Raw genomic sequence first — 17,662 nt, forward strand, 5'->3', positions numbered from 1 at the left:
GGAATTGGTCTGGAAACTTCTTTGAATGACTCAAGAAAGGTCTTGGCATCTCCTGCAGGGGTGTAGGGGCCCCTGTCCCCTGAAACTGGCTTCTCAGAATGCCTGAGGAGGTGTGGCCACCCCATGCATCCAGCCCCATCACAGAAGCAATTCAAGCAGGTGTGCGCAAGCACCGGGCGGAGCCTTGCCAACCTGTCCGTCATTCTTCCACCCCTACTCGCCCCCATCACTGGGAAGCCTCCTGCTTGTTGGAGCCATGCCCTGAGGCTCTGGGTACATCAGGGCCTCTGAAGAGACAGGCAGGACCCCTCTCTGACCAGCTACATCCCCCAGGCCTCGCTGGGCCGAGTGCCAGCCCCACACGCAGGCTCACCCCATGTCTACTGAGTGGAGAGTCCCTCCTGTTAGGGACAGGGAGGCAGACGAAGCGGGGTATGGGTCCCGCAGATCTGGCTCTTTCTCTGAACACCGGATCTGTCGTTCCTGTCCCCAGGTGACCAACTCCCTGCAAACCCATTTCCATCTAACATGGGTATGACATCCCCCCTGAGGGCTGTTTCCTAAAATGCCCTTGAGCTGGGAGCCAAAAGCTGTAGCCTGAGGAAGGTGCATAGAGAGTCTGTGAAGGTGCCATTGAGCTTGGGAGCGGGCGGATTTCGCTTCATGCCAGGCACAGTCCACTGTGTATGCAGTGAGACTGCTCTGTTCTGGGGCTGCTTGGAGTCTTGATGTCTGAAGCCACCAACCAGGCTGTGAATGTCCAGAGCACCCCCGCGGGCAGGGCCGCTGTGGCCGGCCTGGTGGTGGTACACACCCGGGCGCGCTCTCTTGGATTCTTCACCTGGTCGACACTTAGTTCTGCTTCAGTTTTTTTTTTTTTGTTTTTTTTTTTTTTAAGACCCCGAACAGCCAAACAGGTTCCTCTTCATTTTAGACAAGTGACTTGAGCCTCAGTTTCCTTACCTGTAAATGAAAGAACTGATGGAGCTTGTGAGGCCTGGGCCCCTCTGTAAGTCGCTCACGGGTGCTTGGCGCCCAGGCGAGGCTCTGTCAGGATGGGGGTGTCACCCTGTGTGGGTGGGGCGTGGGAGTGGGGAGCTGCAGCATAGTCCCAGGCGCTGGGGGTCAGGAGGCCTTCACGAGTGTCCAGGGGCTCCTAGCCTGCAGGTGTGGACCACACTTCCCACACCGGTAACCCAGGGAGTGCAGTGGGATCTGCCGTGGCTCCCAAGGGTTTGTCCATGGGCCAGTGGCATTGACCTTCCCCGTGAGCAGCCAAGTGGCAGGACCCTGGCAGGCTGTGAGTTCCCTTGGGTGGGGAAGCGCAAGGGCTCCAAGAAGAGGACTGCGTGCTTACTGCCCGGGAGGCGAGGGAGACGCTGTCCTGTGCAGAGATCCTGCCTGGGCTTCTGGGCCCCGGGTGAGGCGGGTCATGTGCAGGCCTTGGGCACTGTCGCTCAGCCCTGGGTCTTTCTCTGATAGCTGCCCCTGCCCACTTTGGGCTAATTGGACCTCTGTGCTCTGCACTTGCAGCCAAAGGGAGCTGACCGGAAACAGAAGACTGACCGGGAAAAGATGGAGAAAAGAACTGCCCAAGAGAAGGAGAAGTACCAGCCGTCCTACGAGACCACCATTCTCACAGAGGTGAGCTGGCCGGGTGCCCGGTGCGGGGCCCAGGCCTTTCTGCCGGAAGCAGGACGATGGCACTGTTGGTCTAGATTCTTGGGAAATCGCCCACCTTGAGGGAATGCTTCTATTGAAAGTGCCCATTAGATTGTGGTAGGTTCCTGGGTCCAGAGCTGTGTTCATGCGATAAGGCTGGGTGGCCAGAAATAGCTTCCAGCTCTGGGCTGCCATTTGCACTTTCCAGAATCGGGTTATTATTATTTTTTTGATCGGTAAAGGCCCTGAATCCGAAAGGTAGAAGAGAGTATATGTACCTGAGAAAATACCTCTCCCAAAGGTGCCCTAGCCTCGAGCTTTCCCCAAGGGCAGCTGGTGTCTCTGGGTCCACCTGTGTCTGGCCCAGCTTTCTCTGCAAAGGAAGCCAGCTCACACACATTTGCTCCACACCTGCTTGTTTTGCACCAACAGCACGCACAGACATGCTGTTCTGTAACTGTATTTAATAGCCTATGGGAGTCTGTTCCCCATCTGTTCACAAAGAGCATTCTAGTACTTTATCCAGTGGCGTGGCCTCCGTTGTGTAGCTGGATGGCCTACTGGAGGACATCGGGTTCTTTCCAGGCTCTGGCTATTTGAGACAGGGAGCATTGGATGACCCTGTGCACGTGAGGTTCTGCATGTGGTAGAAAGACCCGCGGGCTTCCTTTCTCAGCGGGCTTGCTTGGTGGTTTGGACAGGTGTTGGAATGGGTTTCCTCCTAACCCTGACACCGACAGCAACCCGCTGCAGCCATTCTCTGTCCAGGGTACGTCTGAGACCGTCGCCGTCACAGGCTCTCCTTCCTCCTGTCACAGGTCACTGCTGGTGCCACCTCTTCCTGGGTGGGCTCTGTTGTTTGTTTAAACAGCTGTTCTACACTGTGTTATGTAATCAGTACAGCCAGTGGGTGTCTGTTCACCGAATAACTTGAAAGGCCCTCCACACACGCATGAGGCCCAGTGCCGGCCATGGTGGGGTTAAGGCGATGTCAAGGGTGTGGTCCGGCTACGGAGCATCTAAGAGAACAGTGGCCAGTCCTGGTCCTGGCTGATGGGGTGTGTGTGCGAGCACGTGTATTCAGCCATAGGCAGAAGGCTGTCTGCAACAAGGTAGTCTGGAAGCTAATTTGGCGACACAGGCCGATACGTACTGGTGTTTCATCTAACTTGGGATACAGTGGCCAGTGAGCCCTGGGACAGGAAGAGCCTGCCTTACTCTCAGCAGCAAAGCAGTGCAAGGCCCTGCATTTAGGAATTAGGGCTCAGACCGGTGGGTTCTCCCCAGGCCTCGATCCCTTCCTCTGTGGGTGATGCCATCCGGGTTTGGCCTCCATGCTCCCACTGCCCTGCATCTACAGACACCTCTTCCTTCCCGGCTGAGCCTCAACCTCTCTGCTCCGGGCTATCTCCTGACTTCCCCAGGGGAGGAGAGGTCTGGGGGTGCTTCAGAAACCCCCCAAGCCCTTGTCAGAGCGGTGTGGTTGGTCAAAACCCCCACCTGGCCTGTGACCTTGTGAGGTGACAGTTTGTCAGCTTTCCTCCTTGGCTCCCGGATTTAGCACCAACAAATTCCAACCCACGCTCACCACAGAGTTAAATATTTGCCAACCTGTGGTTCGGCGGCTGATAGTAAATCTTCAGGAACGCTTCAAATTGGCCCTCTCCAAAGAGGTGTCCTCACTGGGAAGGGAAGAAGTGAATACTGGGTCTGCTGGCTGCCCCAACAGGCAAAACCTGTATGTCTGTGCTTTCTCTGGGCGATTCTCATTTTTGGCTTCTACACAAGAAGTTCCTCGGAGGCCAAGGATCACATCTTCCGTGTGGCTTGTCTCCCTGAGCTCCTAGCAGGACACCTGACCCACACTAAGCACGCACAGAATGATGGTGAAGGGGGGCTGCCCCCGGAGATTGAGCAAGTGCCTCCTGCTCTCCAGGGCCCGTCGGCTGATTCTGGTTTCAAATAGTGCAGGTTTTAGTTCTGAGCTTTACTGATGATTTTTGTTTGGGAGTTACCTGGGTCCAGTGCTCCCTGTTGCGTGCATTCACCCACATTTGTCTGTGCCTTGGAAACCTGCCTCTGGGCAGCTGGCTCTCTCCTTGTGGACCCAGGTGATGGATGATGTTTCTTGCCCTTGCTGGTGTGACTGCTGGGAAGCTCAGAGAGACACATGCCACACCTTGCTTGCTCTGGGTATGACTGAGAGCAAGTGTCTTCTCTGCCGTACTTGGTTTCTTCTGTGTGGCCCAAGTAACCCATGCTTTGCTGGCTCACACGGGCCCCGGGAGAATGTGGGCCAGGTGTTGAGGGCTTGGTGGTTGCATGCACCGGCCTCGATGACTGCTGCTGCCCGAGTTCCTCCTGAGTACGATGGCCCCCGAGTCACCGCTGCCCTGTGCTCTTTCTGCAGTGCTCCCCGTGGCCCGACATGGCCTATCAGGTGAACAGCGCCCCGTCTCCCAGCTACAATGGCTCTCCAAACAGCTTTGGCCTCGGCGAAGGGTATGTCTGCTGTTTTCTCCCTCTAAGAGTCCATGGAGTGATTGTGGGTATAGGCCCCTTTCTGGATCTTCTTCTCTGCGTTTTCCCTCCTTTAGTACCTTGGCATTGATTTGGGTTTCGGGGAGGTGTTTGTAATATTTGCACAGCTTTCTGTGCGTGGACATGTGTCTGTAAACACCCATCTATGGGGCAACAGCCCACAACCCGCCTGCCCACGCCTTCCCCCGGTAAAAGCAGGTTGGTCTGCAGGGGCCCTCCAGGGCAGAATGGCCCCCTACACAGATGGGGCCTTGGGAGGCAGCTGTTTGGGTGGCTGCAGTGACCGCGAGGGGCCTTCTTGGTTCTCTCTGCGATCCTTGTGCACGTTCTCTGGGTAGCAGGGTCAGCCCAGGGTGATCCTGGCCCCGGGTTGCAGGGCTTATAACCTAAAAGTGGCCTCGTTACTGGTCACCCAGCTCTGCAAATGCTCAGGCCACACTGACTCTAAGATGACGGTAGTGCAGGGGCCGGTGGGCGTCGGTCCGGCCTTTCCCGGGGTTTGTGGCACAGGATGGGCCCACAGCGCCCCTGTGATGGCTGTGCACATCTTGATCCTGTTCATGGGGGCAGGGGGAGATGTGGGCGTGGAACCTGGGATGCCTCAAAACTTGTGCTTGTCACACAAGAGTGTCTATGAACTTGATTTCACAAGGTGAGGGGGGCTGGGGGGGGGCATAGAAAAGATGTCATGTTCAGAATCAGGCGGACCGTGTGTTAAATCCCACCTTTTGGGGGGGCAGTTCCTTAACCTCCCTCAGCTTTGCTCTCCCCACTACCAAGGGAGTCAGGATTCCATGCAGGATCAGGGGAACGTGTGTAAGGTGCCCCGGGCCTCAAAGACACGTGACAAAGTGTAGCTGTTGTTACTGATGACTGGTCTGAGGGTCATCCCTGCAAGGGCCTTTTCTTCATTGTTACTGTGATAAGGTACACACAAATTGAAACTTATCATTTTATCATTAAAAATTTTTTTTAATGCTTATTTTTGAGAGAGAGAGAGAGAGCGCGTGTGCCTGCAAATGGGGGAGGGGCAGAGAGAGAGGGAGACACAGAATTCGAAGCAGGCTCTAGGGTCTAAGCTGTTAGTACAGAGCCCGACGGGGGGCTTGAACTCGTGAACCGCGAGATCATAACCTGAGCCGAAGATGGATGCTTAACCAACTGAGCCACCCACGCACCTCTGGGAGGGTCATTTTAAAATGTATCTCTCTCTTGGGGTGCCTGGGTGGCTCAGTCACTTAAGGGTCCGACTCTTGGTTTTGACTCAGGTCGTGATCTCATGGTTTGTGAGATCGAGTCCTGTGTCGGGCTCCACGCTGACGGTGTGGAGCCTGCTTGGGGTTCTCTCTCTCTCTCTCTCTCTCTCTCTCTCTCTCCCTCTCCCTTTCTCTCCCTGCTCCTCCCCTGCTTGTGCTCTCTCTCAAAATAAATAAACTTAAAAAAAATAAAGTGTGTCTTTCTCTCAACTTAAAAATCCAGATATTTAGGGGTGCCTGGGTGGCTCAGTCGGTTAAGCGTCTGGCTTCGGCTCAGGTCATGATCTTGCGGTCTGTGAGTTAGAGCCCCTCGTTGGGCTCTGTGCTGACAGCTCAGAGCCTGGAGCCTGTTTCAGATTCTGTGTCTCCCTCTGTCTCTGGCCCTCCCCCGTTCAAGCTCTATCTTCCTCTGTCTCAAAAATAAATAAACATTGAAAAAAAATTAAAAAAAAAAATCCAGATATTTAGGTCTGTGCCTTCTCTGTAGCAAGCCCTTGAAAGGAGGTTGGTGTGCCTCCAATGATGAGACTGTTTTCCTCGTGGACGGACGTCCCAGGGTGGCTGTCGTTCACTGCAGGATGCCTCCCTGGGGAGCCCCCAGCCCTGTCCTGTCTCCGCAGAGAGAAGTGTTTAGCTGCCGCTGTCCAGGCACCAAGTCACTGTGCAGAGTCGTGTCTGGGGCTTTTAGGGCAGGTGTCCTTCCCTGGGGCTGAGGCTGGGGTGGAAATGGTGTGGGAGAGAATCGGATGCAAACAGACCCTGAGCTTGGGGTGGAGGGGTTATCGCTGGCCCAGCTGTGTTGCCAGCCAGAACATCGTGTCTACCCTGAACGGTTGGTCAGGGATTTTGAGGGGCTGTGCAGGTGGTTACTGCCTGCACTCTCTGACCTGGGAAATTCTGGACGCCCTGCTGCATTTGCAGCCAACACCATGCCTGAGGGGAGGTGAGAGCCCTGGCCCAGGGACCTTCCTGTGTCCCGGAAGGCATCCTCACGCCTTATGACCTGTTCCCTTCCTTTGCAGGAACAGCTCTCCGACCCACCCAGTGGAGACCCTGCCCTTGGGCAATGATGTAAGTGTCTGCAGCCAGGCTCTCTGACCGCGTGTCCCTGGGTAGACCCTGCCTGGTCATTTCAAGGCCCCTTCTCTCTGCCTGCAGCACCTGCTTCCATCGGCCTCGATCCAGGACGCCCAGCAGTGGCTGCACCGAAACAGATTCTCACAGTTTTGCCGGCTCTTTGCCAGCTTCTCGGGTGAGAGCATCTCTGTGTTTTATTTATTTATTTATTTATTTATTTATTTATTTATTTATTTTTAATTTTTTTTTTTTGCCCTTAATGTTTATTCATTTTTGAAAGAGAGAGCATGAGCGGGAAAGGGGCAGAGAGAGGGAGACACAGAATCCGAAGCAGGCTCCAGGCTCCGAGCTGTCAGCACAGAGCCCAACGTGGGGCTTGAACTCATGAACTGCGAGATCATGACCTGCGCCGAATTCGGATGCTCAACCGACTGAGCCACCCAGGCGCCGCTATTTAATTTTTATTTTTTAAAATTAATTTATTTATTAAAAAAATTTTTTTGTAAACGTTTATTTATTTTTGAGAGAGGGAGAGACAGAGTGCGAGCAGGGTAGGGGCAGAGAGAGAGAAGGAGGCACAGAATCTGAAGCAGGCTCCAGGCTCTGAGCTGTCAGCACAGAGCCCGACGTGGGGCTCGAATCCATGAACCATGAGATCGTGACCTGAGCCGAAGTCAGATGCTTAACCGAGCCACCTAGGTGCCCCTATGTTGTTTTTAAGACCCACGTCTTAGATCTTAGAAACACTTAACAAAGCTAGTTACCTTCCAGGACTCTCCCGCTGTGCCTGCAGGGCCGTGGTTTTGTCGTGGGGACCCAGCATAGCATTGGTCACTCACTCACATTTGCCGACCCTGGGCCAAGTGCTAAATTAGGACATCCTGCCCCTAGAAGTTTCCAGTCGAGGGTGGCTGTTAGGGTGGACCATGTGGGTCCCATGGGGCGGGCTCTAGTCTACCTGGGAAGGGCCCCCCTTGGCCAGGCAAACAAGGCCGCTGCATACTCAGCAAGCCTTCCTGGTAATGCTGCCTGTCGGTCACACGGTCTCCAGAGCCACGACCTGTGAGATGGTGGTGAAGCCACAGGTGAGAAGGGGAATCTGGTCCTTCCTTCTCTAAATGGTTGTTGAAGCCCTTGCTGACAGGGCTGTTAGAGACCCAGAGCCAGGGCTGTGGGGTATAAGGGTAGACTGAGCAGTGAACATTGCCACCAAGCCGAGTCAGCTCAGAGTGACGGGGAGAAGAGAGTTTTGGCCAGAACTAGAGGAGAGACCCCCAAGGGCATCTGTGGCAGTGGAAGGAGCACCACACGTGGTCATCTTTCAGCCCAGCTTCTGTTAAGACCTTCCTCTGTGCTGGGGGGCAGGTACGAGGACGGTGGGACAGGGACGTTGTCCTCAGGGGTCCTTGCAGCTTCGAGTCAGTGCAGCTGTGTGAACCAGGCGTCTCAGCGCAGTGTGACCCTTCTGTGATGGGCAGGCTGTGAGGAGGGACATGGCCCCGGCCGGGGAGGAGCGAGGACGGCTGCCGTCTTAAGGTGGGGTGCTCTGCACAGGTCTTCCTGAGAAGTGCCCTTGAGCAGAGGCTGGGCCAAGGGAGGGACGTGAGCCAAGTGGGGAGGGGGGACAGTAAAATTTCCAAGCGGGGCGAAAGTGCAGAGGCCACAAGGTGGATGCCTGACTGGTGTGACCACAGAGCAGAGCACCCAGGTGACTGGGGCCAAGGGAACCAGGGAAGGAGGTGAGGTCAGAGAGGTACTGAGGGGCCTGGTAGAAGAGGGGAGGGAGTTTGGCTTTTACTCCGTGTCGGGGAGCCATTGTGCCTACAGAAATACACCTGAAACTGTATCTTAACTGTGGCAGGAAAAGGGGAATATGGATATTGTCACTCCTGGCCATGTGGCTGTTGGCCGGTTTTCAGCAGAAGGCTCGTAGCATACTTGTGCCATGGAGAGTCCACATGGGCACAAGCCTGTAGAGGACTCCTTGAGCTTTGAGGAAGAGACTGTATCTGCAGACGAGGATGTTCATAGACCTTATTCATAATCGCTCCCAACTGGGAGCACGCCCAGTGCCTATCGGCAGAAGGGACACGTGAGTGTGGTGTATGCACCCAACCAATAATGTCTAAGAAAGGGCATGAATGATGTATAACCACAAACAGCGTGAACGAGCCCTTAAATAGAGCTTGGAGGGAGGAGCAGACATAGGAAAACACAGCCGATTCAGTTCCACTTATGTCAGTTTCGAAGACGCATGCAAAACTCCTGCCTGTGAGAAATCAGGACAGCAGTTCCCCATTGGCAGGGAGGGGGGCTGGCTGGCATGAGGGGCCTGTGGGGGGTGGGAGCATTCTGCCTCTTGATCTGTGCGCCGGGAGCACGGGTGCCTTCAGAGCGGCCGCCTCTGGCGAGCCATGTACTTTTGTATTCAGGCAAGTGCATGTGCGACCGGCGTCCCGTGCTGGGTGCCATGCCCATATGTTACGTGCCGGTGAACGGTGTGGTGGGAGCGGCAGGCAGGCACAGGCTGTGAGGACCTCTCAGCTCTCATAGATGGCCAATTGTTCTGCCGAGTTTTGAGAACACTACTCCTCTCTTGTGCAGTGGTTTTCTAATGTTTATCTTTTTGCTGTTTCTTTCTCCCTGGAATGTCTGATGCTCCCTGAGGATGAGGCAGACTCTTCCCTGTCCCCCCGCCCATGGTGCAGCATCTGCAGGTGCCCAGGGAGGGAACCTTTTCTGTGTGTCCCACTAATGAGCAGCCTCATTTACCTACCTAGGTGCTGACTTGCTTAAGATGTCTCGAGACGATTTGGTCCAGATCTGTGGCCCTGCCGATGGGATCCGGCTCTTTAATGCCATCAAAGGCCGGTGGGTGTCAGTGTCTAGCTGGATACAGGGGGTGGCAGGAGGCCCCATCCCGGTGGGCTGGCTGGTAGGGACAGGGCTCCTCAGGGGGCAGGTGCAGAAGGAGGCCCTTTGAGGGGGGATCAGGGTCATGGGGGGTGGGGCGGGGCTGGGCCGGCCAGCCGCTGCTCATCTTGCCCGGAGACCCCTCCCCTTTCTCTCTCTCTCGCTCTTTCTCTTTTGGCACGAGCCTTCGCTCTGGATGTCAGCCCCTCAGCCTCTCCCTGGGTGCCCAGCGGCTTGCATGGTCCTGGGTTTCCAGCTGCCTCCTCCCGGAGGGAGGCGTGGATTGGCTACTCAGCCTCATGCCGCAGCGCCCGGTTCTCTGGGCAGACTGGAGGGCGGGGCTGGGTCTGAGGGAGCCACCTGCTGCTGTGGAAGTGTTCTGGGCCTCGCCGCTCAGTACAGCAGCCCCGGCCTCGTGTGGCCGTGGAGTGCCTGGTTTCAGGCTAATGCGACTGAGCATGTGACTTTTAAATTTCATTTAACTTTCACACGTGAACAGCCCAGTTTTAGAGGGAGGGAGAGAGCCGCGGTGTGCATCTCAGATCTGATCTGCCTCTTACGGCTTTTACAACGGGGTTAAAGCCTTCATCCCTGTGAGCCTCAGTTTCCTCCTCTGTAAAATGAGGTTCCAGCTCGCTGGGTGTGTGAGGATGGAGGGCGGTGGGCATGTTGAGTTCTGGAAAGCCGGAGAAGGTGTTTGCGCTTGTTACCACCCTGAAAAACGCCTTGTGTCTTGAGCCTCGTGTTCTGGGCAGAGTGCCCTCATGGCCTGTTGTGGGACCTCCTGCCTGCAGGTGAGCCCGCGTGCAGCCGTAGAGGCCCAGCACAAGTATGGGCCCCTGCATGCTGGAACGTTCCAGAACAACAGAGCCTGGTCCTCCTCCCCCTCCCCATCCCCTCTCCGCCCCCTCCTCCCCCCTCCCTCCTCCCTGCTATTTATTTCCTCTGCTCCTGCCAGGAATGTGAGGCCGAAGATGACCATTTACGTCTGTCAGGAGCTGGAGCAGAACCGAGCGCCCCTGCAGCAGAAGCGGGATGGCGGTGGGGACAGCAGTCTGTGTGGTGAGTTGTGGGCACCCCTCCCCAACCCAGGGCCGATTATAGGGGTTGGCAGAGTAACAGGAAGATGTAGCAGCAGCCTGAGTCCTCTTGCAGAGAACGTTGCCACTGAACCCATCTCACTCCGGCTTCGTGCAGGAGGAGTTTTTGTTCAACTTCCTCCTGGGATCGAAATGTTTTAAGGTGGAGGTCATCCCGCAGAACATGTGGTCCAGCTTACTTCCTTCCTACCTGGGGAACAGGCCCAGGGAGGGGGGTGTGTTCCCCCAGAGCCACTTAGCCACTTGTGGTATTGGGAGTGGGGCCTTCTGGCTCCCAGGCTGGTGACAGGTGACACTCAGTGGCCATGTTCCCGCAGTGTGGCCTCCTGTGGTTTCCCCCAGCTGGATGAGTCTTTCCCGTGGGGTTTGGTGGCCGCACGAGGGCTGAGGAGCACCTCAGGGGCACGTGGCTCTTTCCGGTTGGCAGTCTAGTCTGGAGGCAGTTTGGTGAGAGGACATGGCTGAGGTCAGGCCCAGTGCCGGCCGTGTGGCCTGTTGGCCGTGTGGCCTCGGGCAGGGTACCAGGGCCTGTGCCGCAGCTTCTACATGTGTGAAATAGAGACAGCAACCCAACCCCCAGGGCGTGCGGTTTCAGCGAGACGAGGCAGGGAAGGGGAAGCGCTTTGCTTCTGGGCGCTTGCCAGTGTCAGTAGAGTCTGTGCTCTGTGTGTGTCTGCAGGGAGCGAGGGAGCACCCCGTGTGCCTCTGCGGGTCCCTCCAGATCGCTCTGGCCCTGTCCAAAGGGCTCCGTGTGCTCACTTACTTGCTTCTAGTAGGAACTGTTGGGAGCGTTGTCTCACTGTGGGGGACCCTGAGGCACAGAGTGGGTAACTGCCCCAAAACGACAGCGTCGTACAAGGCAGAGCCAGAACCCAAACAGTTGGACCCCAGGAACTGGCTTCTGAGCCCTGGGTCTGGCGCCTGTACGCTTCTGGAGGATGTCTGGCTCCTCCCCCTGCTTTGCAACTGTCAGCCTGTGAAGGACGGATTTCAGCTCGTGGAGCTGACCCTGCACGTGCCCCGAGGCTCTGGGACGTGTAGAGATCGTTCGCGGCCTTGCTTCTCGTGTGGCCGAGTTGGGATTTGAACCTGGGATTGCCTACTCTAGAGCCTCATGCTTCCCCAGGCTGCTCCCACCAGACCCCGGATGAGAGGTGGCTTGGGAGGCATTCAGGGTCCCACTGACCCTGTCAGCCGCTCCCAGCACTCCTGGTGGCACCACACTCAGCTGGGGGCAGGCAAGGCCAGCGACAAAAGGTTACAGCACAGGGTGCTGGCCTGCGAGCTGTCTGGGTGTTTGTGGCCAGCCTGATTTGTTGGCAGAGTGAACTCAGAAAAAGTGGAACAGGCTCTGACGTTGGAAAGAAACACAGGTAGGTTAGAAGTGTTATAAAAAGGACTCCCATGAGGAGGCTGGCATTTGGAGCTGCTGTCTGCACGGGAAGGGGCAGCACACAGCGGCCACCTCCTCTGCGGAGTCGGACGGCCGGTCGGCCTGACGTCCTGGGACGGCGAATCTGTTGCCCGGCTGGCACTCCTTCAGGGGGAGCCGAGGTGTGTGCGTTTGCACGTGCACGCACATGCGCTTTTGAAAGAATGGGGTCTCTGATCAGACTTTCTGGAACCAAGGGTTCCTCGGGTGAGGTAGGAGTTTGGGAACCTCTAATTCAATCTGGTTGTGCACCCCTCCCCCCACCCCTGAGCGTGTAGTCCACCGCAGGGAGCCCAGAGTTGGCTCCCGCCTGGCTGGTTTGGGTTTCGAATAAGGAAGCGTTTCCAGCCTCGGGGTCACTGCTGTCTTCCAGCGGGCTGGGGACACTCCCAGTGCCCCCCTTCCCTTTGTGGTCGCAGTGCTGGAGCCGAGTAGTATTTGTGCTGCGGGGAAGGGCAAGGACGAGACTCGCCTGCTGTCAAGTGGCAGTTATCCTTAAATCCCGCTCTTTGCTCCCCCAAAGCCATCCAGTGGCCCCTCTGTGCAACGGAAAGGAAGGAAAGGGGACACAGGATTTCTCCTCTCTCCTGCGAGGGTGCACGTCTGGCCGCACGTCAGAATCACTGGAAGCTTGTTAAAATACAGAGTTGTGCCAGCTGTTCTCGCCCTAGCTCCCAACCCTAAACGGGTGTCACTGGGTGTGGGGCGGACGCAGGAATTCTACATTCTATGGAAGATCCCCCCAGGAGAGACGGGTACGGGAATGAGGACCCATAGCCTCGCTGCGGTTCCCCTGTCACTGGGCCGTGCAGGGGCTTTGTGCCTGTTCCAGCCAGGTCCTGGCGAATCAGTCTGGGCATGGGCATCCTTACAACCCAGTGACTGACGGGGGGTGGGCACAGGGGTGGGCTCCTTAGAAAGCAGGCGTGTGTTCTACAGAAGGCCCTGTCCCTCACCCTGCAGTGTACCACGCCATCTTCCTGGAGGAGCTGACCACCTTGGAGCTGGTTGAGAAGATTGCCAACCTGTACAGCATCTCCCCCCAGCACATCCACCGAGTCTATCGGCAGGGCCCCACCGGCATCCACGTGGTGGTCAGCAACGAGGTGAGCGCTGCCCAGCCCTGACTTGCGGCCCGGGTCTTGGGGCTGCAGGGAGGCACCCCCTGGGGCTTGGGGATGACTTCCATCCAGAGATGGCCGCTAAGTCTCCTCCGCGTGCCACATGCCCTTGACTGCACCCGGAGCGCAGGGGGAGAGAGTGCTGTGGCTCTAAATAGTTCTCTAGTATCCACTCCAGGCCCCATCCTCAGCCAGGCGCCATGCAGGAGCCACGGCACAGACTTGCACCCCTGCCCTCAGGGTGCTCACGGTCGGGACTGGAAGAAGTTGGGAGGAGGGTGGGCGGCGGGTCTCAGGGGGCCGGGTGACGGAGAGGATGCAGGTCGTGTGAGAGAACGGAGCCCTCCTGTGCTGAATGGTGGAGGTGTCGCAGCCTTCCCGGGTCTGTCCTTGGCCGCACAGACCTGTACACGGCCCAAGCGGCCGCTGGCAGAGGGCACACGGTGATCTGTTCGCACTCACGGCTAAGGAGGGGGTTATTCATTAAACTGGTTTGCCGGGATGTTTAGGCATTCCTGCACACGGCAGAACAGAGCTTTCAGGCCTGCTCTATCCCGGTCCCTCCTCTTGATAATAACAGTAAGGAGTGTCGGTATTTATCCGCTGCCTACTGTTCTAAGTGCCCGCGTAGTGATTCGCTTAATCCCAACAGCTTCCTGTGAAGTGGGTAAAATGATCCCATTTCATAAATGGGAAACTGGAGGCACAGAGAGGCTGAGTAATTGCCCCAGGTCTCACAGCTGGTAAGGGGATGGGAACCCTGGTGTCTGGCTGTAGAGCCCAGCTCGTAGACAGCAGGCTGTGCCACCTCCCCTGAAATGAGGCCTTTATAAACACAGTTGGGCTAATGGGGGCAGGGGCAGCCCCCAGAGCCCCCTGTGAGAACTCTGAAAGCATCTGGAGAGGACTGTAGGTGACATGGCACCCGAATGGTGGCTAGGAGTGCAGAGCAGATGTGGGCTTTGGGATTGGATGTGTGTCCCCGCCTGGACCTTGCTCCCAGGAGCGGAGTGACCTGGGGCAAATTTACGTAACCTCTGTGAGCCTCAGTTTACACATCTGTAAAATGGGGATAAGTATACCCACCAAGGATGTTGGAGTAAGGATAAAATGAGAAGATAGCATCAGGCACCAGGAGACCCCAGATAGGGGTGGTGAGAGCCCCCCATTTCATGGCAGTTTGGTCCTGGAGGTTGGCAGGGGGGCAGCGATTGCCTTCCTTTTGAACTCAAAAGCAATTCACAATTAGTATAAGTCAGGAAGTGTAAATCGGGGCGCCTGGGTGGCTCAGTCGGTTAAGCATCTGACTTTGGCTCAGGTCATGATCTCACGGTTTGTGGGTTCAAACCCGGCATCAGGCTCTATGCGGATGGCTCAGAGCCTGGAGCCTGCTTCGGATTCTGTGTCTCCCTCTCTCTCTGTCCCTCCCTCACTCTCCCCCCACCTCAAATATAAACAAACATTAAAAAAAATTTAAAAAGTGTAAATCAGCTGAAGGCAAATGCTTCACATTTGGGTCTTTATCTTCCCCACTCTTTTCCTTTTTTTAACGTTTATTTATTTTTGAGACAGAGAGAGACAGAGCATGAACGGGGGAGGGGCAGAGAGAGAGGGAGACACAGAATCGGAAGCAGGCTCCAGGCTCTGAGCCATCAGCCCAGAGCCAGACGCGGGGCTCGAACTCACGGACCGCGAGATCGTGACCTGAGCTGAAGTCGGATGCTTAACCGACTGAGCCACCCAGGCGCCCCTCCCCACTCTTTTCCTAGAAGAGTTTATGTTAGCTTTGAAGGGATTCTGCCAGACGACGTTTTGTGCGAGCGTCTGTCATGTGCCCGAGCGTTGTGTAGGTTGTGTAGGTGTGGGTTTTAAAAACACATGACAAAGATGGACGCCTGGCTGGCTCAGTGGAGCACGCAGCTCTTGATCTCGGGGTTGTGAGTTCAAGTCCCATGTTGGGTGTGGAGATTTCTTAAAAATAATAAAATCTTTAACACACACACACACACACACACACACACACACACACATCCCAAAGGTCCAGCTGTACATTTTCTGCAGCTTGCTGTCTTTGTCACCGGTTCAGAACTCCTTCCATGTCATTACGTTCAAATCCAGTGCAGCTATTTTTGCACCCCCATTTCACAGATAAGATGAAGCCCAGAGTTCCCGACTTGAGCACTAACTTTAGAGTAGCCAGGAAGGTTGAGACACCCTGAGCGACGGACTGCTGTAGTGGCACGGAAAATGTGTCACTTTGCATTTCACGATGAATTTCTTTGGTGAAGACAAAAGCCAAGAATGTGCGGAACCCTTGCAATTTCACGGGTCCCTGCAGGAAGTTCCTTCCCCAGCTTGCCCTGTGCCCTCCAGAGTGAGCAGTTAAGCAAGTGAAGCAGAGAACAGAACTCAAAAGCTACCTCAGCTAAGTAGGCGATTCTTATTCCCCTGAAGTCTCCTTGCCTCTTAACCCTGAATCAATTGGAAACCTTTGGTTCTTAATTGCCACAGTGCTGGAGGCAGCCTGGCCAGCCGCGGAGCCAGCCCCTGAGGTGCAAGGGCACTTAATTAAACAAGGGAGTTACTGATTAAGCCCAAGTGGGCTCTGCTTAGGGCTTTGCATGCCCAAGTGGCTGGGCCGCCAAGAGTCCTAGAGGGCACAGGCCAGTAGTATAGAATAAATGTACTTCATGCATCATTAGGCCCTGCAGGGAGGGGCAGGGGTCGACAGGTGGATGGATTTGCAGGATTTGGGGGGGCAATAAAATGTAGCTTGAATTTTTTAATTTGGAAAGGGGTTTTGCCATCGTGTTGGTTAGTCTGTGCGTGTGGGGTGTATGTTTAAGTATATTTTTAATATTCTTTCCGTTGATATTGTGAAATATGGCAGATGTATGCTTAAGTGCCCGATACCTGCACTCAGGTTAGTGCCATATTGTGTTAGCCCCTTTGTGGGCTCCTTTCCTGTTCCACTCCATCCCTCCACCTGCTGGTCTGAATTTTGTGTTAATCGCTTCTTTGTTCCTCCTCAACATATTTAATTTTGCCTATTTTAAAACTTGATATAGGTGGAATAATAATAGCATATTTTTCTGTGACTTTCTTTCATTTCCCTGTATATTTAAAAAAATTTTTTTTGAATTTTTATTTATTTTTGAGAAAGAGAGAGACAGAGTGCAAGCAGGGGAGGGGCAGAGAGAGAGGGAGGCACAGAATCCCAAGCAGGCTCCAGGCTCTGAGCTGTCAGCACAGAGCCCGACGCGGGGCTTGAACTCACGAACCGCGAGATCATGACCGGAGCCGGAGTCGGACGCTTAACCAACTGAGCCACCCAGGCGCCCCAATTCCCTGTATATTTTTGAGATTTCACACAGGTCAGCTGCTGCTGGAGGCCAGTGGTGCACTGAATGGCGTAGCATGATTAGGCCACAGTTGGTTCCTGCTTCCGCTGACTGACACAGGCACAGTCTCCAGTTAGCAGTTTCTTTTAAGTTTTTGTTTAAACAATCTCCACACCCAACGTGGGGCACGAACTCATGACCCTGAGATCAAGAGTCCCATGCTCCTCCCACGGAGCCAGCCAGGCGCCCCCTCTAGTTAACAGACAGCGCTGCTCTAAACATTCTCAGGTGCGCTTTGTGTGTCCACGTGCCGGAGTTTATCTAGAACCCCAGCCTGTAGGAGGAATGTCCTAGATCCTGTGGGCAAGTTTCATACAGCGGTCATATGGCTGAACACTCCGCCAGCAGCGGGTGCCAGTTTCCATTGTTCTACACCCTGGTTCTGTTCTTCTGTTATGGAAACGGCCCCATTTTACAGATAGGGCATGGAGACCAGCAGGAAAAAGGTTGACTTGCCCAAGGTCACTTGGTAGTTAATCAGAATGAGAACTGGAGAGACTTGGCTGAGTAATGCTTCCATTCCTGCCACTTTGTACACATAGGGGGTGGCGCTGTGTTTGTATTGGTCCTCCTGGGACTCTGATATACGGAGGATACCAATCACCAAGGCATTTTTTTTCTTAAGCACTGTAATTTTTTTGTCGTTGTTGCTATTATACACACACACGCTTCTGTAATGTGGCCACTGTAGGGATTGGAGGACCAAGTAACTAGAAGAACGCAAAACGAAAGCAAACAAACATGTAGTTCTGTATTAAATGTGCACATTTTGCTTCCCTGCCAACCTCCTTTCTGTCCTTTCTGTTCAGTTTTTGTTACTTAAAATGGTAATCATTTTGTACATTTATCTTGTTTCATGTTTCCTTAGTGTTAGTGGAACCATTCTCCTGCATTTGTGCAAACACAGTGACCGTCATTTCCGCCAGCTGTGGTGGCTTAGCTCCGTGTCACTGAGGCTTTTCATATTAGGAAGTCCTTGTTGAAGGGACATGGTCTGTCTTTTGCCTTTCAGATGGTGCAGAATTTCCAGGATGAGTCTTGTTTTATCCTCAGTACCTTGAAAGGTAAAGCCCCCTCACCCCTTCTCCTGGCTGCGCCCCCTGCCTCCTCTCTGGGTAATAGGGTGAGTGGGGCCTGCCTGCACGGTGGGTCCCTGGAG

General features: G+C 55.0%; 1 protein-coding gene across 2 annotated transcripts in view; it reads left to right on the forward strand.

Annotated features, from left to right (window-relative positions):
• Positions 1-17,662, forward strand: part of TFCP2L1 (transcription factor CP2 like 1) — a 62,954-nt gene that overhangs the window by 37,652 nt on the left and 7,640 nt on the right. For both annotated transcript variants that reach the window (XM_045479493.1, XM_045479494.1), the window contains 8 exons: positions 1,534-1,644; positions 4,073-4,164; positions 6,482-6,530; positions 6,618-6,711; positions 9,317-9,407; positions 10,408-10,511; positions 12,945-13,087; positions 17,516-17,567. In XM_045479493.1, the coding sequence (XP_045335449.1) occupies positions 1,534-1,644; positions 4,073-4,164; positions 6,482-6,530; positions 6,618-6,711; positions 9,317-9,407; positions 10,408-10,511; positions 12,945-13,087; positions 17,516-17,567 (736 nt within the window). The remainder of the gene's footprint in view (positions 1-1,533; positions 1,645-4,072; positions 4,165-6,481; positions 6,531-6,617; positions 6,712-9,316; positions 9,408-10,407; positions 10,512-12,944; positions 13,088-17,515; positions 17,568-17,662) is intronic.

Source organism: Leopardus geoffroyi, chromosome C1 (assembly GCF_018350155.1).
Source record: "Leopardus geoffroyi isolate Oge1 chromosome C1, O.geoffroyi_Oge1_pat1.0, whole genome shotgun sequence".
In the NCBI taxonomy this organism is placed as follows: domain Eukaryota; kingdom Metazoa; phylum Chordata; class Mammalia; order Carnivora; family Felidae; genus Leopardus; species Leopardus geoffroyi.